Source organism: Clytia hemisphaerica, unplaced genomic scaffold (assembly GCF_902728285.1).
Source record: "Clytia hemisphaerica strain Z4C2 unplaced genomic scaffold, Clytia hemisphaerica genome assembly, whole genome shotgun sequence".
NCBI classification, from domain to species: Eukaryota; Metazoa; Cnidaria; class Hydrozoa; order Leptothecata; family Clytiidae; genus Clytia; species Clytia hemisphaerica.
The window spans coordinates 451,047-477,603 of NW_027103741.1; the positions used below are offsets into that span (position 1 = coordinate 451,047).

The 26,557-nt window shown below is 34.2% G+C and overlaps 2 protein-coding genes and 1 long non-coding RNA gene across 3 annotated transcripts; 1 reads left to right on the forward strand and 2 right to left on the reverse strand.

Annotated features, from left to right (window-relative positions):
- The first annotated feature begins 1,862 nt into the window (after nucleotides 1–1,862).
- LOC136805218 (uncharacterized) lies at nucleotides 1,863–25,908 on the forward strand. Its single transcript, XM_067061793.1, has 5 exons — nucleotides 1,863–1,996; nucleotides 17,816–17,913; nucleotides 20,473–20,644; nucleotides 24,841–24,899; nucleotides 25,595–25,908. The coding sequence occupies exons 1-5, from the start codon at nucleotides 1,909–1,911 to the stop codon at nucleotides 25,814–25,816; spliced, it is 639 nt and encodes a 212-aa protein (XP_066917894.1). The 5' UTR covers nucleotides 1,863–1,908; the 3' UTR covers nucleotides 25,817–25,908.
- On the reverse strand, nucleotides 2,138–3,786 carry LOC136805264 (uncharacterized). The gene is made up of 3 exons (XR_010846369.1): nucleotides 3,550–3,786; nucleotides 3,103–3,187; nucleotides 2,138–2,981 (listed from the first exon to the last, which is right to left on the reverse strand). It is a non-coding gene; the product is annotated as an uncharacterized lncRNA (long non-coding RNA).
- On the reverse strand, nucleotides 13,509–14,614 carry LOC136805265 (galaxin-like). Its single transcript, XM_067061842.1, has 3 exons — nucleotides 14,368–14,614; nucleotides 14,033–14,117; nucleotides 13,509–13,821 (listed from the first exon to the last, which is right to left on the reverse strand). Exons 1-3 carry the CDS (start codon nucleotides 14,441–14,443, stop codon nucleotides 13,647–13,649), a joined length of 336 nt encoding a protein of 111 aa, XP_066917943.1. The 5' UTR covers nucleotides 14,444–14,614; the 3' UTR covers nucleotides 13,509–13,646.
- Nucleotides 25,909–26,557: the final 649 nt, after the last annotated feature.

A 26,557-nucleotide genomic window follows, 5' to 3' on the forward strand; every position in this document is an offset into this window, starting at 1 on the left:
ACACTGGGTACCAGCGGCTAGTACAGTATCTAATAACATAATATGATTCTTCAATGTGAATCAAAACTATGAGTGCACTTACAAACATCAATTTTTCAGATCTAACAAAATTAATAATGGCACTGTCATCATTGACAAAGGGTTTTCTGTCAAGATCCTTGTAAACATTCCAACAACTTTCATCAAAATGATCTGCCGCAGCTAAGTTCTACCATTTTAACGGGGTCCAAGGATGAGCCGAGAACGCTCGCAAAATGCCCATGAGCTCCCGCACGAGTGAATGATTTTAATCTGTCAATCATTTTCTTAAGCGAAGAGTAGGCAAAGCGATTCTAGCTTCATGATAGTGCAGCAGATCATCAGTGGATAGTATTCAATTATAATTATCCCTTTATTTTTATATCTGGAACTTTAGTTTAAAAAAAAGAAAAATAGAAAAGCTCTAATCACATACTGAATTTGAAAGATCTTCTATGTGGCGTATTTTTGCAAACTTCAAAAAACTGATTTTTGTCCTGCTTTTGCAGGACTTTTATCTTAAGTGCCTGCGTGCAGCCTTGGGTACAAAGTCCAAATATGCGTTTCCCATAAACTTTATATGAAGAGTTAGGGCTATGCTGTCATATTATACAACTCAAATGAAAAAGTCATGGTTAAGCAATTAGATTGATTTCTCTTTAAAAATTTTCACAATTTTCTTTTGAAATAGGGTGGATCATGGTCAAGTCTCCCTGGAATGTAAATCAATTCAGTTTACAAACACTTTATACTTTATCTTCTAGTTGACTTCTGGAGGGATTTGTATGAAATAACAACCTCACACTATTTTAAAGGGATAATCAGATGGTCTGAGATATTTTGCCTGCAGATAGCTTCTAGGATTTTAGGAAAAACCTCTAAATTTCTCGGTGTACTTATTTTCCTAACTAAAGTTATGCCACTTTGAAATTTTGAACCTTTGCTTGAAAACAATAGAAAAAAGTGTGAAAAGTCCCTGAAAAGTCCCATTTTTCGAGATTTCAAATTGGCATAACTTGAGTTAGGAAAATAAGTACACCGAAAAATTTAGAGGTTTTTCCTAAAATCCTAGAAGCTATCTGCAGGCAAAATATCTCAGACCATCTGATTATCCCTTTAATGCTAAATTTCAAATTAAAGATGAACTGACAAAAAGAAGCTAACCTGAAAATCTTGCACAAGCTCATTTCAGGGAATTTTCCCAGACTAAAACACACATTTACACTTGCAGGATTATTTTTTAATTAATTCATTATTTAATCAACCTCAACGATCCTTATTTTGTGTGTAGTAAGGCCTGAAACCCTTTTAAGAAGACCAAACCTTACCAATTGATTGATAAAACTGTGCTGTTCTAAAGGTGGAATATTGTAAATTTTCATTATTTTTGAGCTTTAAACTTTGCTCATGTCTTTTTAAGCTCTATTTCCACTTGACTCTTCCACTTTACCCAGTGCAGTGTAAACACTTACATGCTTACCCTACTAATACCTGGTCCCAGCGAGACAGCAACCTGTCCAGCATGGTTAAACATTTTACATTGTGTGCAAAGGGTGGCTTAAGGTTCCATGAAAATGTTTTTATTTTTATTCAAACAATACTGTTGGACAAATTCCTTTTTTCTTGAAAAGTTAACAAGATGAAATTGATCTTTAAATGTTTGTATTTAGTTAATCACCTGAAAAGAAAAGGTCCTACCCAACCTTGTCCTCCACTGAGATCTAAAAATTTGTAAGTCCAACCTATAGTAACGGAAAGTAAATCCAATCGACAGAACAGAGTAGGGGGTGCAGACTATGTATTACAAACACATACCTGCTATAAATCTTTACGTTTTCTTTCAGGTAAAAATCAAAATAATGGTGTTTTAATAAAGGAAAATTTCTAATAATGGCTGGTCATGTTTTAAGAAGAAATAGAGGAGCTTTATTCAGTTTGAGAACAATCTTTCAACAATTTGGAAAAAGCACAGAAATTCGTAAGTATCAATTTCACTGATTACTCTTAAATGTGTGGGTGTGTGTGTGTGTGTAGTTTGAGATTGTTATCTCTACGAATTCCAAAATCTGGCTGTTAATTTCTTTTCTCGAAATTCAACGCTTATTTATTAAAAATGGTATTCAGATGTTTCTGGTTTATGTTTCTTTATTTAATTAAATATCTTCTTTACAAGGGATAAATCCCGTGGAGGGGGGGGCACTCAAGTTAAACGACCTACCGTAGGTGCGGCCCTTAAGGGTCCCTTCTCCAAGCTTACCAAAATGCACTGTAAGGGTCAAAATGAGCAAAGATGAGAAAAGTACACTCTAAGGAGTAAAATTTAGAAAATCTGACCATATTGTGCCTAAAAACGGTCAAATGTCTTAAAGAAAATGCACCGTAAGGGGAGTTTTTATGCCCAAATTTACTCAAATTTGGCTAAATTTTCTTTGCACTGTAAGGGTCTGACTTCAAAGACCTAATTTTAGGCCGCACGTATAGTCGTTTTTTAATCGAGTGCCCCACCCCCACCGGGACAAAATTTGATAAGTAATTTCAGAAATCTTATAATCTTATTACATGCAAATCTCAAAAGATTTGAAATATACTCCATAACAAATTATAAATTCTTGGATACAAAAAGTTTTACTAACACAATACTTGTCTTATAAATAATTTTTAAATTTTCATAATAATTTATTTTGCAAACAAAATAATTCATCCATACAACGTCACGTGACGTGGTATTGATTGATACGATGGTAAATGAATTTCGAAGGTATCATAGGGATCTTTAAATTTGTTTTCGGGATGTCTTAGGATAGAGGCTGCCATCGCAATACACAAACTCATTATGGAAGAACACTTGGCATCGGTGGCAAAAACTATCCTTAGGATCGTAGGTTCGTCCTCTGCACCTCTTTTCCTTGCCAAAGACGAAACCATTTCGACAACCCTCTGATTCGATATCATAAAGACGCTTTCTGAAATTGTAATAATTCGAAATATATCGTAGTGAAACATCAAAATCAAACATCTTGATTTTGGGAATTGTGGTTTAATTCTAAAAGCTAAAGAAAATGATTCTTACAAACATTTACTCACCCACAGCACCGTTTGAAAGGTTCTTTTGCCAGTTTCACACCATCACAACAAAATTCTGCAACTCGATCATATCTCTCTCCGCCACCTACAAAAATGTGCGAAAAAAGCTATACAATTTAAAGTTATTCAAAACTTAACCGTCTGAAGCCTTCGGAGAGTCCCTATTTTATATTTAAAATTTTTGTGTAGACTAAATTTTACCAATCAATATCCTCTGGCAAAAATCACGTAAAACAATGGAAAGAATTAGCAAATGTCGTGAAAGTTATTCCACATGCAATTAAAAAAGATTAAATCCACCAAAGAACAGTATATCGTGTATCACAAAAACCTCGATGTAGTTGCAGATAGCAAATAAACAGTCGGTAGAGTCCTCAAAAGCAAAAAGTCGCCTGTGGTTCTTGTGCTACATTCACGTGATTGGCAAATACTGAAAGGTTATCTTACAATATCTCCACTTCTGCTTTGCTGCAGGGCATCGGTGGATCAGTGGAGTCATCACAGGTGGAGTCGGACGAATCTGTTCTCCGAGAGCTATACCAAATAGAAGAACCACCAAAGATATTGATAGAACAAATCTAGCCATGATGATAGAATGTCGCACTTTGCCTATTATAGCTTGAATAACTACACTTAAAAGCACTGGAAAATTTTATTTACCCGTACTTAAGGTTGAAATTAAAGCAAGCGATGTGTATCTATGTCTACAGGCATTGGCCTTTTTATACTGATCGTTCTACCTAGAAAAAAGTTTTTTGAACAAACACTATGTACCATATTATTTAATGGTCTTTTTTCGTTCCCTTTTGCTTCATACGATTGCTTCATAATTTTTGAACAAACTCTATGTACCATATTATTTTAATGGGCTTTTTTCGTTCCCTTTTGCTTCATACGAGTCAAAGGTCGATATGCCTTTCTCCTTCTTTCTTACTCAATTTTTTTGTCACTTTTTCCTATCCCTGATAAAAATATTGTTAATGTCGATCCAACATCCGTTAAAATGAAATTCGAAATAACATTTTGTGACAGGATTTTCTTACTTTAGTGGGTGGGGTTACCACCTTACCTAAAAGACGATGTTGGACTTGATTCTCCTAGAAAGTGGTTCCACAATATTTCTGCACCCATTGACCTTTTTTCCTTATAATTTTCCCATATATATATATCTGCTGTTATTTATTAAGGAATGACTCTTGATGAAAATTGACCTACAGACCTTTGGTGCTTTAAAGTTGTTATACCATTAGTTAAATAAAGATAGTAGTATTTTTGTCCGGGTAAACGTTTTCATCGTTTAGTGTATATCCGCACTATGCTCGGGTGGGAAATTGAAATTTGGTGGGACTAGAAAGGGACTTTTTGGAGATCTTTAAAAAAAATAATTATCGTATTAACCATGTTCACACTATACCGGATAGCTTTTCGTGACGATAGAAAGTGGTTAATGTGAACACCCTATCCGATATGACGATAGAAAACCTATCGAACCGATTTTTGTAGCGGATAGGTGTTGAGACGATACGATGTCCTAAGTGCTACGTCGCGTTCCGTCACATTCTGGACCCGTGTATCTTTTGGGTTTGAACACCCTATCCGATATGATTTTCGAGACGATAATAATTTTTTGAGATATTATTATTACTCTTTTTTATCGTTACATCGCGTCTCAAATGTGAACACATTAAACAAAGAAAGTCCTTTGTAGCGTTTCATACCGAAATTATATCAATTATATCGGATGGGCTATCGAACCGTTTCGAAAAGCTATCGAGTATAGTGTGAACATGGTCTTATTCTCAGCTTAAGTTCCAACAATATCAATCCAAAATCGTTAAACAATGCTCTAAATTCATTTCCAAAACCTGTCTGTAACTAACAGCTTGAGTTTTTTTCTGATATTAGGCTACAGTATATGGCCCCCAAAACGGAGACGGCCCCTAAAACGGAGGTTTTCCCTTAATAAGCCATGTTGGTACTTTAAAACCTGGAAAAGCTTCAGATTTAATCTTAACACATTTCTCTTTAAAAAATATCAAAATTTCATTTTTAACGTGGCTAATTTTCTTCTTCCTTTTGTTTTTTCAAAAATTAGTTTCGAAAATTCCTTTGTTTTGACTAAAATCGTCAAAAGTCAAACAAGATCGGAAATTAACCCCTAAAAACTTGGTAAATCGGGAAAGTATAAACATATACCAACAATACAATTCAAATTAGATACTGCTAGTATTTTGCACGGGATTTTGCACTTATCCTGGCCTGAAACAATTATTGTTTTGGTATGAATTTTTTTTGCCAAATTATCAAAAAAATAATTATTTTATCGTTTCATTAGTTCGAGACATGATTAAATGATGGTTTTTTAACAATTTCAATTTAATTGAATCGACCTTTTGGGGCCATTAACCTCCGTTTTGACAACCATTTGTATGAAGATAAAGAGAAAAGTAAATTTTGACTTTTTAAAGTCGTAAAGCATTGCCTTCATACCTATTGATAGTAATTTGATTTCGGTACTATGCTTTTTGATTAAGATATTTCGAAAAAAAACAATTAGAAAAATGTCACTCAACTTTGACTGAAAAAAATCATAGAAAAACCTTTATTCTAAGAAGATTGCATTTTGGGAAGGAAACTAGACATGTTGAAGCTTGTTTCGCAAAACAATATTTAACTTTCCTTATTTTCTGATTTCACTAGAAAGATTTCAATTTGGATAGACGTTTTGGGGGCCACATACTGTACTAACTTCTTTGAAAGTCGTTAAAAAACTTTTATTTAGTTATGTGTTTAAAATTAGATTTTTTATTGGAATCAGCCTTTACTTGAGGTAGGACATAGGAAGCATTTCATGTGGGGGTTTCTGAAGAGGCGAGCCCTGGGAATGTGTATTTGACATGGAATCCCTCCGCGCACTCTCTCATCGGTGACCAGCAGATACTTTTTTCTAGGCACGCCAAACGCCCGGACAATATTAGATAAATTTCTACACAAGAACAGCACTAGTGTGGTCGTGTTACAAAAATACAGGCTGTTTGTAGAGAAAAAATAAGATCTAGATGAAATTTTCTCCAAACCTTCATGCGCAAGTTCCACTTTTCGCCACATTTTGGTCTAAAATTGACCATAAATTGCATTTTCTGCTTGATTTATCTTGAGTAGTCTTCCATATAGTTTTTCGAGAGCTTTCGAATGGTATACTTGATAATGTTTGAAAATGAGTTTGAAATTCTCAAAAAATTTCGCCCTTAGGGTTTTGCCTGGGGAAAAAAGAAATGTCCTAAAAAAGGGATGTTCACCAGTGGGATTTTAGGGGATTTTTTCCTGGGGCATAACCATCCTATAGAGAAGGTCTGGAGAAAGTTTCAGCTAGATGTTATTTTTTTTCCCGTAAATTATGCTAAACGACTCCACTACATACCATATTTTGTGAGACAGGGTAAAGCTCAAGAGCAGCAAGTCAATTTTGTTTGAGACAACCTGCAAGATAAGTAGTCAAAGTATTCTGAGACACAGTGAGACAGGGTACAATGTAAGCACAGCGGATCAATTTGAAGTTTTTACACATCCAGGGTCTGTGGAATCGAGAAAAAGAACATATGCTAATTTCTAAGATTAAGAATTTTCCTGGACAGACTTATACTTAGAGATCGAAATTTATATGTCGGACATGTGAAAACAGCAGGTTCAAAGAAGATCGTCGCAAACTAAATTTTTAACTCTAAATTTCTTACCCTTTTGGGGACTTTGTAAAGGCTATCCCAGTGTTAAAGTACCAAGTTTTCAAGATGACAAATGGACGTGTTGTCTAAATCTAATATGTTATCCAAAACTCAAAATCAATTCTTAGAGGAACTCGACAACTGAATCTTGAAAAGTTTACTTTTGGTTATCTTCGGAGGGCAAATACCGAATTTTTTTTTGATCTTGTGAGAAGTGGTAGCAAATAAGACTTGTTCTACAAGGGATTGGTATTAAATTTTGATAGCGCTTCCTTTTGTTTGGGTATCTTCCGGATGAAATGAAAATACAATGATTGTCTTATGTAAATTTTATTGCATAGACAAATTTAAATTATAAGTAACTTATATTCCTTTATATAATATTTTGATCCAATTACATACAGTCTAAGATATAAACAAGACGACTTAAAGTCGAAAATTTCGCCTAGAATTTAAACTACATAGGAAAAACAAGAAGTAGAGATTGAAGCCAATTTGAAATAAACAATTTTACAAGAAAAACGAGGCTTAAAATCGCTAAAAAAAGAGACTAATTTAAGAACAACTGTTGTTTAATTTTTAAGAACTAATAAACAAAGGTAATATCACCGTCTATCAAAAGCTATTTATGTGATTCTTATAAAGTAAAGAAAAATGAATATGCTCACATTATGTGCCATCCCTTGTTTACTTTGTAAGAACTAATTACCAAAAGGTATATCACCGTCTATCAATAGTTATTTATTTGATTCTTATAAAGTAAATGCTTATAAGAAAAATAAATAAGGTCATATTGTGAGCCATCCCTTGTTTACTTTGTAAGAACTAATTACCGAAAGGTATATCACCGTCTATCAAGAGTTATTGATTTGATTCTTATAAAGTATATGCTTATAAGAAAAATAAATATGCTCATATTGTGCGCCAAACTTTGTTTACTTTGTAAGAACTAATTAGCGAAAGGTATATTACCGTCTATAAAGAGTTATTGATTTGATTCTTATAAAGTATATGCTTATAAGAAAATAAAGAAAAAATCAAAACTGTGGAGCTAAAGACACAAAGATATATGACGTAATCCAAAGAAAACCCGCGAAAATCGTCCGTGGTTATACGAGCGTGTAATTTGTAAATTAAATTTAGTGAGTTCGTCCACCGTATCAAGCACTTTCGTTTTCTAATTTTTTTTCCGATGACACCGCCGCCGCCGCCGCAGAAAGGCTATCGTAATACTTTCGCTAAGCGAAATTAACAAGACGACTTGAAGTCGAAAATTTCGCCTAGAATTTGAACTGCATGGGAAAAACAAGAAGTAGAGATGAAGCTAATCTGAAATCTACTTTACATCAAGCCTTAATGAAACAATTTTACAAGAACAACGAGGCTTAAAATTGCTAAAAATAAGACCAACTTAACAACAATCGTTGTTTAATATTTAAGAACTCTTATAAATTATATGCTTATAAAAAATAAATATGCTCTTATTGCACGCCATCCCTTGTTTACTTTGAAAGAACTAATTACCGAAAAGTATATCACCGTCTATCGAGAGTTATTGATTTGATTCTTATAAAGTAAAGAAAAATGAATATGCTCACATTATGTGCCATCCCTTGTTTACTTTGTAAGAACTAATTACCGAAAGGTATATCACCGTCTATCAATAGTTATTGATTTGATTCTTATAAAGTATATGCTTATAAGAAAAATAAATATGCTCATATTGTGCGCCATCCTTTGTTTACTTTGTAAGAACTAATTACCGAAAGGTATATCACCGTCTATCAAGAGTTATTGATTTGATTCTTATAAAGTAAATGCCTATGAGAAAAATGAATATGCTCATATTGTGCACCGTCCGTTGTTTACTTTGTAAGAACTAATTACCGAAAGGTATATCCCCGTCGGTCAATACTTATTGATTTGATTTTTATAAAGGATATGTTTATAAGAAAATAAAGAAAAAATCAAAACTGTGCAGCTAAAGACACAAAGATTATGACGTAATCCAAAATTGTCCGTGGTTATACTAGCGTGTATTTTGTAAATTGATTTTAGTGAGTTCGTCCAGGTTATCAAGTATTTTCGTTTTCTATTTTTTTTATTATTACACCGCGAAAGGCTATCGTAATACTTTCGCTATGCAAAATTAATAATAATGAGCAAATACTAGTTTTACTAAACTAATAAACTTGTTTTCCTATATTTTGCGGTAAACATTTCCATTACAGAGGACGTAGTAATAGTGTTGGTATAATTTTCCGTTACACATGTTTGTTTTGGTGGTGGCGATTCCATTTTGGTAAGTTTGTGATAAAATGTCATATATTCCGATTTATGTATCATTATAATTCAATTATTGATCAAAATGAGCAAAGATGAGAAAAAGTGCATTCTAAGGGTGTAAAATTTTGAAAATCTAACCATATTTTGCCTAAAAATGGTCAAAAATCTTCAAGAAAATGCATGGTAAGGGTCAATTTTTCGCCCAAATTCGAGTGCCGAGTGCCCCACTCCCCACGGGACAAAATTGGATAAGTAATTTCAGAAATCTTATTACATGCAAATCTTAAAAGATTTGAAATATACTCCATAACAAATTATAAATTCTTGGATACAGAAAGTTTTAATAACACAATACTTGTCTTATAAATAATTTTTAAATTTTCATAATAATTTATTGTGCAAACAAAATAGTTCATCCATACAACGTCACGTGACTTGGTATTGATTGATACGATGGTAAATGAATTTCGAAGTTATCATAGGGATCTTTAAATTTGTTTTCGGGATGTCTTAGGATAGAGGCTGCCATCGCAATACACAAACTCATTATGGGAGAACACTTGGCATCGGTGGCAAAAACTATCCTTAGGATCGTAGGTTTGTCCTCTGCACCTCTTTTCCTTGCCAAAGACGAAACCATTTGACAACCTCTGATTCGATATCATAAAGGCGCTTTCTGAAATTGTAATAATTCGAAATATATCGTAATGAAACATTAAAAACAAACATCTTGATATTGGGAATTAGTGGTTTGATTCTAAAAGCTAAAGAAAATGATTCTTACAAACATTAACTCACCCACAGCACCGTTTGAAAGGTTCTTTTGCCAGTTTCACACCATCACAACAAAATTCTGCAACTCGATCATACCTCTCTCCGCCACCTACAAAAATGTACGAAAAAAGCTCTACAATTTAAAGTTATTCATAACTTAACCGTCTGAAGCCTTCGGAGAGTCCCTATTTTGGATTTCAAATTTTTGTGTAGACTAAATTTTACCAATCAATATCCTCTGGCAAAAATCACGTAAAAAAATGGAAAGAATTTGCAAATGTCGTGAAAGTTATACCACATGCAATTAAAAAAGATTAAATCCACCAAAGAACAGTATATCCATAGTGGGCACCCCCCCCTGGATTCTGGGGGGGGGTTGAGGATTTTCAGATTTTAAAAAATAGGTGGGGGTTGGGTTGATGAGAAATTTCAGGTGGGGGTAACCTTATGTAGGTGGGGGTAACATTTTTCAGGTGGGGGTTGTCAAGTTTTCTGTATTTAACTCCGTTTGATTTTGTACTTTTTTGTCTTTTTCAACTTTCCACATATATACTATACTAGATAAAAATATAAATAAATGACTCTCATAAGTTCTGAAGGTTAAAAAAAGTTCATTTTTTCTCCAGTCTTTTCCTTTCCAGTTTGTAGTCCTCAGGACTTTTAACTGGGATCTTTAGTGTTCCTAAAAGGAACAAGACCTCCAAATTCGAAGGTGTGATTCGATTGCGCCGTTTTGCGCATATGAGTTGGAGTATGGTGTAGCCCCTTTCTACCGACGAGGTTGCTGAAAAAGGTGGGGGTTGGGCTGATATGAGATTTCAGGTGGGGGTAACCCTATGTAGGTGGGGGTGACCTTTTTCAGGTGGGGGTTGGAGGGGTGTTGCCCACTATGATATCGTGTATCACAAAAACCTCGATGTAGTTGCGGATAGCAAATAAACAGTCGGTAGAGTCCTCCACAGCAAAAAGTCGCCTGTGGTTCTTGTGCTACATTCACGTGATTGGCAAATACTGAAAGGTTATCTTACAATATCTCCACTTCTGCTTTGCTGCAGGGCATCGGTGGATCAGTGGAGTCGGACGAATCACAAATGGAGTCGGACGAATCTGTTCTCCGAGAGTTATACCAAATAGAAGAACCACCAAAGATATTGATAGAACAAATCTAGCCATGATGATAGAATGTCGCACTTTGCCTATTATAGCTTGAATAACCACACTTAAAAGCACTGACAATTGTTATTTACCCGTACTTAAGGTTGAAATTGAAAGCAAGCGATGTGTATCTTTGTCTACAGGCATTGGCCTTTTTATACTGATCGTTCTACCTAGAAAAAAGTTTTTTGAACAAACACTATGTACCATATTATTTTAATGGGCTTTTTTCGTTCCCTTTTGCTTCATAAGAGTCAAAGGTCGATATAATACCTTTTTCCTTCTTTCTTACTCAATTTTTTTGCTACTTTTTCCTATCTATCTATGATAAAAATATTGTTAATGTCGATCCAACATCCGTTAAAATGAAAATCGAAATAACATTTTGTGACAGGATTTTCTTACTTTAGTGGGTGGGGTTACCACATTACCTAAAAGACGATGTTTGACTTGATTCTCCTAGAAAGTGGTTCCACAATATTTCCGCACCCATTGACCTTTTTTCCTTGTAATTTTCCCATATATATCTGCTGTTATTTATTAGGGAATGACTTATAATTAAAACTGACTTTCAGATCTTTGGTGCTTTAAAGTTGTTATACCATTAGTATTTTTGTCCGGGTTAACGTTTTCATCGTTTAGTGTACATCCACACTACTTTAATGGGATAAAATTTCGCGGGGATTAAATTTTGTGGTTGGGCCTATCTGCGAAATTCAAAAATTTCGCGGGGACTTAATTTCGCGGGTGGCACTATTGGGTGTCTATATTTTCACGATTTTTTTACTTTCACTGTGAAATCATACATGTTGGTTGTTGAAATACACATTATTTGCGCCTCTTTGATGCAAGTAACCATTCAAAAAGCATTTATTTGACATATTTTGAGTTTTGTTTAGAAATATTTCGCGGATGAGGCCCTTCCAAATTTCCATTGGAACTTAATTTCACGGATTTTCGCGGATGACACCCAAATCCGCGAAATCTGCGAAATTTAATCCCCGCGAAAGTTTATCCCATTAAAGTATCTTGAGGTGGGAGATTGAAATTTGGTGGGAGTAGAAAGGGACTTTTTGGAGATCTTAAAAAAAAAAAATTATCGTATTAACCATGTTCACACTATACTGGATAGCTTTTCGTGACGATAGAAAGTGATTAATGTGAACACCCTATCCGATAGGACGATAGAAAACCTATCGAACCCAATTTTTGTAGCGGATAGGTGTTGAGACGATACGTCATCTTAGGTGCTACGTCGCGTTCCGTCACATTCTGGACCGGTGGATCTTTTGGGTGTGAACACCCTATCCGATATGATTTTCGAGACGATAATAATTTTTTGAGATATTAATATTACTCTTTTTTTATCGTTACATCGTCTCGAATGTGAACACGATAAACAAAGAGAGTCCTTCGTAGCGTTTCATACCGAAATGTGTTCACATTATATCGGATGGGCTATCGAATCTTTTCGAAAAGCTATCGAGTATAGTGTGAACATGGTCTTATTCTCAGTTTAAGTTCCAACAATATTAATCCAAAATCGTTAAACAATTTTCTAAATTCATTTCCAAAACCTATCTGTAACTAACAGCTTGAGTTTTTTTCTGATATTAGGCTACTCACTTCTTTGAAAGTCGTTAAAATACTTTTATTTAGTTATGTGGTTAAAATTAAATTTTTATTGGAATCAACCTTTACTTGATGTAGGACATAGGAAGCATTTCATGTGGGGTTTTCTGAAGAGGCGAGGCCTGGGAATGTGTATATGACATGGAATCCCTCCGCGCACTCTCTCATCGATGACCAGCAGATACTTTTTTATAGGCACGCCAAACGCCCAGACCATATTTTCTCAAAAAAGGGCAGGTAAATTTCTGAGCCATTGACAGGCCACTGTTAATTTTTTTAAGAAACCATATTTTTTAAAACATTGAGACAAGGTACCGAAGAGCAGCAGATCAAATTTATTTTATTCGTTGATCAATTTGAAGTTTTTACAAAGCCAGGGTCTGGAATCGAGAACAAGAACAAGAACATATGCTAATTTCTAAGATTAAGAATTTTCCGGGACAGACTTATACTTAGAGATCGAAATTTATATGTCGGACATGCGAAAACAGCAGGTTCAAAGAAGATCGTCGGAAACTAAATTTTTAACTCTAATTTTTTTACCCTTTTTGGGACTTTGTAAACGCTATCCCTGTGTTAAAATACCAAGTTTTCAAGATGACAAATGGACGTGTTGTCTTAATCTAATATGTTATCAAAAACTCAAAATCAATTCTTAGAGGAACTATCAAAAGATTACTTTTGATTATCTTCGGAGGGCAAATCACGAATTTTCTGTTGATCTTGTGAGACTATTGAAGTGGTATCAAATAAGACTTGTTTTACAGGGGATTCATATTAAATCTTGATAGCGCTTCCCTTTGTTCCGGCTGAAATGAGACTAAAATGATTGTTTTATGTAAATTTTATTGCACAGAAAAATTTAAATTATCAATAACCATATTCCTATACATAATATTTTGATCCAATTACATGCAGTCTAAAATATAAATAATGAGCAAATACTAGTTTTACTAAACTAATAAACTTGTTCTCCTATATTTTGCGGTAAACATTTCCATTACAGAGGACGTAGTAATAGTGTTGGTATAATTTCTTATTATGACAGAATCTAACACGTGGGTTATGGGTTTTTCCGTTACACATGTTTGTTTTGGTGGTGGCGATTCCATTTTGGCAAGTTTGTGATAAAATGTCATATGTTCCAGTTCTGTAAGAAAAATTGGAAATGCAGTGAAATAAGTAAAGCTATGAAATTTTTATCAAACGAATTTAGTCAAAAATTCGAATTCACTTCTGACACTGTGGTTGATTGGTAGGTCTGTCACCTGGTGTCGAGGTGATTAGGGTTTCGGTCAGAAGTCAAGCGCGTTACCACTCGACCACCGTTCCCAAAAAGGAGAAGAAAAACTTCCACTTACCCACAACAACGATAGAAAGACCTTTTTCCATTGACACGACCATCACAACACCATTCTGTCACTGGATCGTAGAGGGTTCCACTACCTGAAAGATTGATAAAGTGAAAAAATATACTTTCAACACCCTCGTACCGTGGTTGCTGACAAAGTGGGATCCATGGTCATTGACCTTCCCGACAGGAGATCTGAGATGTATATATTTATTTCACTGGAGGCTGACCCGCCGCATACATTTCAATTTGTAATTATGTAACTCTCCTTGAGAAGAATAACATATGAAAAGTTTTCAACAAGCTTCGCATTACTATCACTGTTAAGAAAGAAATGCAACTTACAATATTGCCAAGGATTTTCTGAGTCGATCAGAGAACTATCATTGTTTTGTGATTTCATGTTGCCCGTTTTGTCCATATCACTGCCATAATACTATGCCCAACAGAAGGACGGCTAAAGAAATCGAAGTCACCAATCTTGCCATGATGAATTGATCTGCTCGATGAAGAAAAATTCTTATGTCTTTGCTCTCTTGAATTTTCTTTGATATCTGTAACCAGTAAATATCTTGTAGTGATTTTTTTTGGCTTGGAATATAAGCCTTTTATAGGTATGTGTATATGTTTCTGTGAATAAAGTTATTCAGTAAATATATACGTCATATTTTTAATGGTTTTTTTTCTACTTTTACTTCCCAAATTCGTTTTCAATTTTACTTCAAATGCCAAAAGGTCATTCACTCTAAGGAAGTTTAAATCTTACAAAAAAGGATTTGAAAATAAAGGTTTTGGTGGACTACTAGTTTGTATGACAAGCAACGTCATGACAAGCAACGTCATCTGACACTCTATGCAGTGACAATCATGCAATTTAGAATTTGTTTTAATCTCTAGGCGAATTTTATGACATGGGCTTTCTAACATCCCTTGTTAGAAATGGTGTGTTATAAAAACATCTGAATGATTTAGACCTAAAGAAAGTTAAACAAGACGACTTTCAAGTCGAAAATTTCGCATAATATACTCGAACATCAACGACGAAGACGCTATGCATTTTGAATGAAGCCTTACAGAAAATATACACAAGTTATGTTACACAGTCTGATCCGTTTTTTTTTTATGAAAAATCTCAATCTTAAAAAAAAGATTCCTTCAAAATGCGACAAAGAATTCCATTTATAAGCGTAAACAAAATCTTTCAATTCAATAATCAGAACTGCATATACTTGAGAAAAATAACATCATTTTTTTTGAAAATGAAGAAAAAAAATGACTTTCATTCTTTGATTCTAAACCTCGTTTGCGCTTTGCGGAACTGTGATAAAGATTCTTTCACTTTCAATTGTATTTTCCAGAAAAAAATTGAATATTGGGGGGGTGGAGGGTATACATTTTTGGAACCCTCCCCTCCCCCTAACATTGGCTTTTGATCCACCGGACACAGGTAACCCCCCCCCGCCGGACAAGCATCAGTTGATCCATCGAGAGAAACCCTACCCCCCCCCCCCCAGACAAGGCAAATTTGTAGATTTTTCACTACCCCCCTCCACCACCCCCATATACGGTCATTTTCTGGAAGAGCCAATTAAAGGCAAAAAGCAGTTGGGTAGTTGAGCTCTAGCTTCTGGACTAGAAAATTGCAGGGTAAAAACTAGCCAACTTTAATACTCCTTGAGATTAAACTTTGACTCCTTCATAACTGCTTTAAACTGCATCCCATTAAACAAACCCTTCCCAATATCTTGCTGTTTATCCCGTGGAAAATTATAGAGGAAAGAATCCAGAAAAGTAGTGCGGAAGTGGGAATCTTATACAAACAACGGTACCATGATTCAAAATGAAAATCCTAATTAGCAAAAGGTGTATCAAGATTCGTGAAGTTGATTGAAGCCGATTAGTTTGATTTATACTTCTTGCCCTTCTTTTATTCCCACGGCTTATTAGCAGACGCGTACGCAAGCTTAAAACGAGCCAATATCATCATCCTCGAGGAAAAGCTGCCCTGTTACTAACCAACTCAAACCAATCAAACTTCATCGGATAAAAACTGTCATCATTACGATCTAACTGCGTGACATAGCCGTTTCAAAGAGGCCACCCTGTTGAATAATTACTGTCCAGCGAAACAATGATAAAACCTAATTATTACAATAGGCGATACTGTTATTATGGCTTCTATAGGTTTTTATGGCTGGACTACATATTATTAAGAACGTCCGCTTTGAAAAAAGGGTCTATTGTGCGGTGGTGTAATGGTGGGATGGATCTAAATTCTTTGACGACGGTGAAATAGTTAACGAAATTCTGTAATGTCACCCCGCCTTACCCAACGTAATCACCGTCAAGACAATGTACGCAGTGCTGCAGGGTGTTTCAACTATTATACAAAAATGATTTATGCTCATTGACAAAAAAAAAAAAAATAGAAATTGTTTTGAATTTTGCTGCTTTGATTGGTCGTCATTTGATGGCTATGCATCATTACCCTCCACTGAGCAATCCGTACCCGACTCAGGCAGGGATTGCTAAAACTGACTGTTTGTCACACGGGTCACTATTAACACAAACTTTGGTAAAAAAAGAAAAAATATCTACCTGTGCTGTTTGTAGTTGGTGAGAGAAAGAGGGTTAATGTTGTTGTCTGGAAAAATAAACTTTGTACACTTTACAGACATGATCAATTGGGTCATTCACTAACGCACAAACATAAAATCTTGGTAGTAAACAATGTAATCTCTTTAAAAGCTAACAACAAAGAAAACTGATAAAAATTTACAAGCAGCAAAGTTCAAAAGCATGTGCAATCAAGCAGCCATAAAAAGTTCCAATGAAGTTACAAAGGCTGGTTCACTTCTTGCACTAGCGTATTTATTTATTAAGAAACCCTGTGTTTTTACACTTTTTATCTTTGTGAGTGAGTCCACCTTTAGAATATTGGCCGTAGTACGCCCGCAGCCAAAAGCCCACGCCATAATTTGCGCCCCAAAAAATGTCTCGCCACATACATACACGGAAGCCTATCGTAATACTTTCGCTAAGCGAAATTAAAAAAAAAAAAAATAATAATGTTTAACCTAAACACTACACAGAATTTGGAATCCCCAATTATCACAGCCCGATTTTAAATTTTAAACGTTAGAAATTAGCATTCGTTTTTATCTGAATCAACCCATCGTTTCATCCTGTTTCATCCATCAATGAAACATGACAGCGGGCAGGGGATAAGCGAAGGGAGAACTGTTTGATCGAAATGACATTTGAAGTAGGATTTCATGCTTTTTTAAGGAGTTGGCACAACGCTGGCTGTTATTTATACGTTTAATTTCTTTTTTTAACGAAGAAAGGCTCAAAATGGATTTGAAATCAGTATTTTCTTAGATACTTCTGAGATCTAAGGCTTGAAATCGTTAGATTTGGCCATTTCATTAAATTTCCATTCACTGGGGGGGGATGGACGAACCATTGCAAGTCAAAAACATTTCTTCGAGATGTGTGGATATCCCCTGGAAAATGGCAAAACCTGTAAAAAATACCTTGGGAAATTTCTATTCATTTAAGGGGACGGTGGACGAACTTTAATCAGTCTTTTACCCCTGGAAATTTCAAATTGATTTTTTACCGCCTGGAAAAATTAAAAAACACTCTTTTAGACTACTGGGAATTAATTTTGCTCAATTATCCCCTGGAAATGTTCGTCTACCCGGCCCTTGTATGGATATAAAATGGAATGACCCAGTATCATTTAATCATGATTAAAATGATTGGAAAAATGCAATTATTTCACCTCTAGGTTCGATATCAACAAGTCAGATTCCTCCAGCAAAGAAGTACATCGACCACACAAAATATTCGATCAATGATGTCTTTGTGCTCCCTAAGAATGACCCAGTAGGTTTCCTTTTATTTCCTTCTTACGAAGCTTGTAGATATAACACTTTGGCGGCAGACATGGATTTAAATTATATTCTATCCGTTTTGATGGTTATTGTTCTTTAGGGAGTTTGAATTTGATACTTAACTTGTGATTTCGATTCAACCTCATCACATAGGTGAACACGTGCTACGTTAAGCGGATTCGTTCTGCGAAAATTGATAAGAATGTTCGGAGGACGTCTTGACTTATACCATACCATTAACGCATTATCACAATACCATAACATTAACAAAGGATTATTTCTTCCACACTCTGCAAATATTAAACTTCAAATTGCAATTTTCTATAAAATACAAAACGTAAAAACATCGCCCCGTCGAACGACTCCAGGTTGAGTTTTCTATAGAATTGTGAAGTTTGATTGAAAATGTTCATTAAGGGAACTTATTTTGGCGAGAACTTAAATATTTTGGCGAAATTGGCGATTTTAAACAAGCATTTAGCCTGTTATTCACCAAATTTAAAAACTTCGACCATTCGCCAAAATAAGTTCTCTTAATGTAGTACACTCTGGTACACTTTATAATAATGTCAATGATGAAAATGGCTAAAAAATTAAGAATAATACTAAGAATATCACCTTCATGGCATTTTGCTAGTCAAGCTAAAAAAGCCATTTTTAGACCATTTTCAGTAAGGCTCGCTCCTTTCACAAAAGTGCAAATATCTGCTTGAGACGTATGTACTAAACAGTCAGGATGTATTGCAAATTAGGCTATGATGGCAAAACTAGGATATTCGCCTAATTAGGCCAGAATTTATATCCTAGTTAGGATATTAATGGCTTAATTTGGATATATGAAATATTCCAACCTAAATATCTTGAGAACAAGTAAAATCCGCGTCAATCTTACTACATGGACTTGTTACTTGTACTAAGAAGAGTATTTAAAGCGAAAAACTTTTCTATTTTTAGAGCGGAGTAAAAAGATGTGATTTATCTTATTAAAATTAGCTTAATTTGGCCATGATAGCCAAATTAAGCCGATTTAAGTTCTACATGCAGCGCGCCATTTTTTGTCTGAAAAATGAAAAAAACTTAATATCATAATATATTGTTGTTATCGTGGGCTTTAAAAGTATAGTTTTTTGGTTTTCCTGATCTTAAAGATATATTATTAAGATATTAAATTTACACTTGATAGATTGATTAAATATTTAAATTGAGGAAGGTCTTTTTTACGTTTTTTTATATATTATAGCTGACAAGGTTGTTTATAAAATCTAAAAGTGTACAAAACAAGTTTATTATGAAGATAAAAAATAGATAGATAAAACATGTTTCTAAAGGGAGTTTCTAAACATCGACCATAAATGGCGACCACGACCAGCGACCACGACCGGCGACCAGATAAATTTGGGTTATCGAGTTTTTCCTCTTTATCCACCTTAGAGTCTTTCTCCTATGATCATTTATTTATCGAATTAAATAGTAAAACTCACCCCTGTCTCTTCTACAGTAATTGTAAAGCCATTTCAACGCTCTTGGAGCATGAATGGGGTGTCAATTTCTATCCTTTTGTATTTTCGGCATCAAATTAATTAGTGGCAAATTTTTTGCTGAGATTCATTTAAGAAGCTTTATATTTGATCATCAGATCATTATTTTGTCAAAATAAGTCATTTTGACAATGTAAGGACAATAGAATAATTGATGAGATTGATATCTCTAAAACTGTCCTTCCCAGCTTTTCATCTATTCATACTAAAGACATCTTTCAGCATAATTATAATATTTGGTGTAATAAAGTTTACAGGCATCACACTTAATTGCCCTGTCGATATTTTTGTCAAAAAGTGTCACTTTGTCTAGAAAATGACTGGTAATGTCAAAGGTCACTTTTAGTATTCTAAGCTATAGTAATTCTCAGCCACGTGATCAGTGGTTCATTTGAAAGTCACACCAGGACTCAATTTGGATGTTCTCTACGGTGGAGAGAGCAGATAAACTCGATAACACAAATTTATCGGGTCGCCGGTCGTGGTCGCTGGTCGTGGTCGCCATTTCTGGTCGATGTTTAGAAACTCCCGTTTCTAAAGCAAAGTTCGGATTACGTTTGTTTACATTAATCTTGAAATAATTTCGACTGTACTGCTGGATATATGTAAACATAATTTTGCTGTAACAGCATAATATTTAAAAAGTGAATATTTTCTCAGTCCGCTAAAATTTTACCCAAAAAACATTCGGAACTTATTCAAATAAATAAGAATTTGACATTTTAAGCTAAATATTGACGCGGATTTTGAAATCAAGGTCAAAAATTGGAATTTTGTTCCTTCCAGCCTAACTAGGCTACAATTTCTGGCTTAATTAAGAATCGGCGAACATAGCCTAATTTGCAATAGTTCCTGACTGCTAGATGCTAAATCTAGTCTGAATAAGAATCCTGACTTAATAATGCTGTAAGAATATTATACGATGATTTTCCCAAAAAAAGTTAAGAATATCCATGATGAAATGGATTTACATCATTCTTATAAAAAATGCGTGTAATTTAATTTTTCTTCAGAGTGAAGTGCAAATCATAGAGAAGCATGGTAAAGCTTGGCATTTATTCCAAGAAGCAAAAACGTCTTCGATTGTGCACACTGTGAGCGGTGACTTTGATATGTACAATGGTTTAGCTCGTGAATTTGCTGTCAATTTCAAACAAACTGATCAAAAGGCTCTCAATGAACACAGTAAGAATTTTTTAATTCATTTTAAAAACTATTTAAAACTCAAGATATCCTATTGGATAGTTTTAAAAGGGCTTGAACTCATAACAATTTACAAGAAATGATTAAATCAACAGTGTATACTGTACAAAGCTAGGTAATCTAATTGTGTTATTGGACCTACCCCGGTGGGGTGGAGGTCCTATAAATTAACCTGTGTTCGTTCGTTCGTCCGTCCGTTCGTCTGTTACCAACTTTTCTCAGGATGAATCTTAGGAATCTTTTGATTTTTGGTACAAAGGTGCAAAATGGTAATGGCCAAAATGTGACGGAGCCCGATTTTCGAAAAAAAAATTTGGGGGGTAAATTTGGGCCAAAAAACGGGTTTTTTGGACTTTGTGAAAAATTGGATCATTAATTTTTTCTGATTTTTTGCATGAGAGTAGGGTACCATCATAGGTAAAAGATGGCTCAAGCACATTTTTGCAAAAAAATTTTGTCGGCTCAAAAAACGCATGTTTATCTATAAGAATCACTATTAACTAGTCATAGCTTTCACTAAATGCCCCCACATAAAGATCATGTCAAGCACTTATAAAGCTTTAATGCATTAAAGATTAAAACATTAAAAAATAATCAGGAATAATTGATTGATTTAATTATTGATTGATTAGTTGATTGATTGATTGATTGAGGCATTTGCTTGAAAAAAAAAATTATATTCCATTAACAAAATACTTGAAGAATTCGCAGCTTGATAATTTAATAAAATTTAAGGAAAAGCTGGAAAAGCTTCTCAAAAATATATTTCAAAAATTATGGTATCATTAGCTTACAGGTTTTCACATCTCCTGTTTGTTTTTTCTCCTAGTTTCTTTCTTACAACAATATATATCGTGATTATTATTCACTAAATAGACCTTTTCTGATAATGCCGCAGACATCTTAGATTGTAGGCAAAATATATAGTGGTGAATAAATCAACAAGGTAACCAATCAGAAATAGCTGTTTTTTTTCATTGGCTGCTATATTTCAACAATTCTCTATTGCAAATCAAAAAGTTCTGCGCCATCTTAAATAGGGTGAAATACAAAACCAATCAATCATAGTTAAGGCCCGGCCTCCACTTGTGTACACTGTGATTACACTTCTCAAACAAAATCTTCTACTTTTTTGGTCAAAAGAAAAATAAAGGAATGCCATTGTGGTCCATTCAGATGTACAGTCGAGAAAAGTTGAAATGCGCTTAAATTTTTTTTCAAGTGTAGGTATAGAACTTTTTCATGATGCAATCTTTTCTCCAAGCTGAAAGGATTGAAGCCATTAAGATGTTCGCAGCCCTTCAGGAAGCTAGACTTTTTGAGTTTATAGCTATATACTTTCACTTTATAATGTTTCTATATGACTGTCTGTGTGCCTAGTCTAACCACCGTTAAATGCCTTCAGGAAGGTCCCTCCTAACTTGGAAAGCCAGAATTGGGGCTATTTCACCAAACCACTGGAGCGTAAGTTATTACGTAGGCTATCACAACTGTATGAAAAAGTCAAAGTTGAATGTGCGCCTATAAAGTTAAACGAAAACGAACGAAACAAACTTTTTTCAGGTTTTTAAAATAGATTTACCACACTGAACAAACAGTGAAAACACTAAGGTAAATCTATTTTGAAAACCAAAAAAAAAAGTTTGTTTACATTGATTGACATTCAATTTTGGATTCATATGCGTACATTCTACTTTTTTGTACTTTGCTGGTATCTTGTTTTACCAAGTTAAGAAAGACCTTCCCGAGTTACGACCATATGATGGACCTTAAAGCTCAAGAAGCTCTATGAACAATAAAGGTAGTTATTAAAATAACAGACAAAGATAAATTACAGTTTGAGCAAAAATATCAAATGTACATTTGAAAACTTGAGCAAATTTCTTTAAAGATTCCGGAAAAAGAATTGAAATCATTGCTGAAGTGAACTTCTGACTAAATTACAGTATTTAATATTCAGTTTCAAAGACAAGAAACAAAATTTGACATACAAAACACTTTTTCCAGTCAATGAATCAGCTCATCATCATAACCAGTCTGCCATTTTGTTTGTTTTGATTTGCACAAGTAATATTGTAATTCGTGTTATGATGTAATCACTATACTTTTTCTATAATTTGCATTTATAACACTCGCTTCAGCTTTTCAATGCTAAATCAAAACTAATAAAATATAATACGTAATACTTAATAATAGTAATAGCATATAACGTAATATGAAAATATGAATACTGCCGTCCCGAAAAAAACCGAACATTTACGGAAGAGACTAACTACGGGGATGCTTGCGCGACAACAAACAACAAAATTTCGAGATTCCAGTCCAATATCTATGCGTGAAGCTATGAGTGCCTCCTCGTCGCTACGCTCCTGCGGGGGCAATAAGCATACATTGTTTTTTTCAGATTATTTTGCATGAAAGTATGTAAAAGATGGCTCAAGCAGATTTTTGTTAAAAAAGAATTTTTCAACTCAAAAAACGCATCTTTATCTATAAGAATCACTATTAATAAGCAATGTTCTTAGTCAAATTACTCAATTTTTTATGAGATAGCTGTTTTTTTTGCTCATGAGGGCTTTCTTTTGAAGAATATGTGTGTTTAGACATAAAATTTTGGTTGCTTGGCGTGTTTTTATAGAGAAACTGGCCAAATTCGATATTTTTTTATAAGCACATTATCAATTACTTAGGTATTAGCTTTTCTCAAGATTGGCTCTTTCATTCTTTATGATTTTTGTCACGTATTTTTATAAGAAACAAACGACTAATTTTAATAGATCGTCACTATTTGTGTTCTGAATGATTGTTTAACGGTCATGCTCACGTAGATATCAATTATATATGTGTTAAATGCATAACCAGGTAGGTCCATAAAAGTATCACTTGTTTGAAATTCAAAATTAGCAGAAGATATTAGACTGTATCTCATGTGTACGTAGCATCGTGAATGAAAGAAAATTTTGAATCCTCTAACGCCTTGTCTTGTTTACTTTAAATATTGCGTGTGCATCGTTTATAAAAAATAAGTCATTTTTTAACTTAACCTTTTTTATGTTTGTGTTTGCGATTTTTTCTTCATAAGCGTACACAGGCTCAGAACTGGGTTTTGAAAAAACTGCTTTTGTATAAGAACATTGAATCGTAAACGTGTGGTGTGCCTGACCAAGGGGCAGATACTTTTATAAGGAAAAAACTATATCAAGTGGCTGTATGAAGTGGCAATCAGAAAATATGACACTTCGTTAAATTTCTGATGTTCAAAAATGCATTTGAAGGATCGATTTTAGGGATGTACAATTCACATGAGATTTGACCCTGCGTTTTCGTCTCGAATATCATTGCGAAATGCAACTTCTAATTTTAAGTTTGTGGCTACAGATTTGTTATTGATGTATGATCAAGTGGCATGTTTAAGAGTGCAAACATCTCTAACATTGCGATGCATTTGTTCTAAAAACTTCATTGTCCCCCAGCAGATCCCTACTCAATCCTTTTTATTGGCAGTTACGTCCCTTTGTATTCCTACCCTATACTGAAAGAATAATTTATAACCCCGACTTATGGGTTTATTACTTCATTTCTATTTGGTCATCCAATCTTCTACGTCATTTTTTGTAATGAAAATTATCGGTAAGACCGTGAACATATAAACAACTGTCATCCATCTATTTTTGTAGAACGCGCCTGCTAGCTTAATAAATTTTGCTTGGAAATACCTTGCACGTTTTTTTTGTAAGAACATCCATTTGAGTATTTTTTGTCTATTTTCCTAAGAAATTGGATGTTTTAGAGTCCGCGAAGCCTTAAAATGTTCTTAACTTGTTCCTAACATTTTGGCCATCGAAACCTTATGCTCTTATATAGTTTGTTTTTATAAAAAAACGTGTGCTAGCTGCGTTAAAACTTCGACGAAAGTCTCTGTTGTTCTACTCTACTCAAGTCTTCTATTTATATCATAACGAAGACAGTGGCAAAATCATCGTCAGTATAAACTCCGACTAATATTTTATAAAATTTTGACTTAAAAAGTTTCGAATAAGTAATTCAAAGAAATAATTTTGTGACGGACGGCAACGAAGCTAGCTTCAAAGAGACAATAGAAGATAGACGTCCAGTCGTTGATATGTCCATGGCAAGAGCGGAAATATTCAGTAATATTTTGTTTCATCTTCGTTTAGATTTCCCACTTGGAAGTGTAGCTGTGCTACCGAACGGTGATCATTTCATATACTACTTGGTAAGAAGGTTTACATTCTTTATTGCGCCATTTCAATGTTTCAGCAAACAACAACACGTCTCGTATTTCAAAATGTTTTTGAAAGTTATGTAGTATTAAGGAGATAACAATTTCGAACCATTGTAGCTCAAGTTACACTTTTGCCTCGCCATTTTAAAGAAACGTTGTAAGGTGAATAGATAGAATGGGGATTATGTAACCTTGTCTCACTTCATTGGTACAAGAAGCCAAATTTACTGTTAGCAAAACTTTATACTACTGTTTAAGTAACCTCATGAGAATTTTTAGTCACAGGGTATATAAAATAAGTTATTGAAAATTGCTTTGAATTAGCTTGGAGCTCGAAATTATTTGAATTTGATCATTCTGTTTTTGAAGTAGAAATGCGCTTAAACCTGGCCCTCACTTAAAAATTTCAGGAATCGTACTATCGGAACTCAATCGAACTTTGAGCACTTTGAGCGTTCTGTTTACATTTATAAATTATAAGATTCTACCTGACGATCGCATAAGCATGAAACACAACAAACAAACACACAAATTTTGAATAATTAAATTTTGATGATACGATTTTGAAAAATATATTTGAAAAAATTCAAATTACTTTTTTAATGAACGATAACAAGGTTTACAATGTGGAGAATTCTCATTGTGACACTTTTGATAAACTGTGCTCAATAATGACTCCTTTTTAGGTTATCCGTGAGAGTTGGTGGGATCGTGGAGCCTACAGACCCTTACGTGAAGCGCTAAACTCCATGCGAAAACACGCTGCGGAAAACGATGTCAGGTCGATCGCTATGGGACGCTTAGGAGCTCAATGTGATGGATTGAATTTTGTTGAAGTTCTAAAAGAAGTGAAAGATGTATTTTATGATTCGAATATGGAGTTAATTATTTATTCCCGAAGGACGTGAAATATTTCATTGATCACTTATTTTGTGTACATTTTTAAAATTTTTATACATGTAAATTTATCGACAAAAAGAAAGAAAGAATTGATAATTGATGGGTAATATTGTTTTTTATTTCCACGTCAACTTTCCACTCACGTAAGAGGTTATTATAAAAGTAAAACACGGTTTTTAAGACTAAAAAGCCTCAAAAAAAGAAATATTCTAAAATGAAATATAAAAGTTTGGAAGTTTTTCTCGAGCGATGACTTAATATTATCGTAAGCCTAAGGGAAAAAATTTCACGGAATTTAATTTCGCAGCATCAAATAGTGTTGAATCAATCTGGCTTAGATAAATTTCTAGGCTATGTCAAGTGTACGACACGACAACAAGCCTTAGATCTACGGCCTTTATCGAAAAGTGAAGCAAGTTTTGGTAGGATTTCCTACCAAAGAAATTACGTGACAGCAAACAATTTCACTAATTTGAGAGATGCGAAATAGCGTTTGTGTTTCTGCCTACTTTTTTTGATTGATCTCATCACGACGCTCCAAAAACAATTAAAATCCTACTATCCGCCATCGGCACGAAATTTAAAAAGTCAAATTTTTGAAAACCCTAGTTTTTCTAAAGAAGACACAAAATTCAAATTTTTTGATAGAACATGTCTCCTTTGGTCAATGTTGTTTTGATGAAGACAAGAAATCTCGGTTGACACGAGAGATAAGATTTGGAAATACTTATAGAATGACAAAAAAGACG